General features: G+C 36.9%; 1 protein-coding gene across 1 annotated transcript; it reads right to left on the reverse strand.

The window, feature by feature from the left end:
• LOC133324116 (uncharacterized) lies at positions 1-751 on the reverse strand. The gene is made up of 2 exons (XM_061533003.1): positions 279-751; positions 1-211 (listed from the first exon to the last, which is right to left on the reverse strand). Exons 1-2 carry the CDS (start codon positions 749-751, stop codon positions 1-3), a joined length of 684 nt encoding a protein of 227 aa, XP_061388987.1.
• Between the last annotated feature and the right edge of the window lie 567 nt (positions 752-1,318).

Here is a 1,318-nt window from a genome sequence, read left to right on the forward strand (position 1 = left end):
TTACTCCTCCTTTTTGGGTGGCGTCAACATTTGTTCAAATTCCCAAGCAGTTTTGAAATAATTGTCCAAAATCAATGATGTCTTGTTGCCCAATTTATATGTAGAACCATTCCAGGGGCTAAAGGTATAGGTGACTTCTTTTACATCGCCCTGATCGAAATGATGATGTGTTACTCCGCCAGGGAATTGTGAATGATAGACAGCTAAGTATCTAAAAGTAATAATTTAAACTAATATCAACCACATAATTCAATTTCCCAACGAGAATCCACACTTACTTGCCATCATTGTTTTTGTAAATTCTCAATGGAAATTTGGAGACCACCAACCGTAGCACCGCATTTATGACCAAAAATCCCAAAGCGAAAACATAAATATCCTCCGTGTGCATTACCAGCTTGGTGTCTACCAACGAGGGATCCATCAAAGGTTCTCCACTGGCATATTGATATGCCGCAGCACCACCAATTATTGTCGCTGTTATACTTGACACATGCATTGACCAGGCAACATAATTTTCCATTGTTGAACGATAAATTAGACTATAATCGGATGGTACTCGATCGATTTTCATATATTGTTGCTCTTTGGCCAGGGATGTAGCCGGTCGTGGTAGACGTTCATTGAACCATTGTGTTGCTGTACAGCTAATATTACGATATTGTTTTAGATTTGTTGGTGCTACTGATTTTTGTAGCAGGGATCTTGTTGCAATTGGCAGGAGTTTTGTTATTTTTAATAAAGCCGTCATTGTTGTTATGTGAAAACAATTTGTCTGTCGGCCAGTCCGCTCGTCTGTTTTGTCGATGAAGAGTAAAGAGATGCAGATTGAGGTTATAATGGGAGTTTGTTTACATTTTGCATGAAACAGCTGTTTTGTTCAGTGATAGCTTGTGGGGTACAATCGCAACGCATGGCGTTTGGCGTCATCGCCTGTTTATAAGTACAAAAGGGAATAACTGCAAATAGGTGGAGTGTATATTAAATTGGTCAATCCGTTTTCAAAAACTTGGAATATTCGCCGTATATATTCTGGATTAAAGTAAAATTCTACCGTTTTGGCTGTAATTAGATATTCAGGGTTCGTGAAGAGTAAAAAATATGTTTGAAAAAGAATAAGAAAATGTTCGATATAGGGTCTGTTCCAGTACTTTTTTAATAGAAAAGCTAGTAAATGTCAGATATATGGTCTGTTCCAGTAATTTTTAATAGCAAAGTTGGTAAAAGGAAACATTTCATAAATGCTCTCAAAATACAAAATAATTTGAAAGGTTCGGGAACGCAAATCTAGTAAATATGCCGAAATTAGAAGGCAATA

Source organism: Musca vetustissima, unplaced genomic scaffold, assembly GCF_032173495.1.
Source record: "Musca vetustissima isolate MV318-11 ecotype Yass unplaced genomic scaffold, APGP_CSIRO_Mvet_v1 utg113746, whole genome shotgun sequence".
Lineage (NCBI taxonomy): Eukaryota > Metazoa > Arthropoda > Insecta > Diptera > Muscidae > Musca > Musca vetustissima.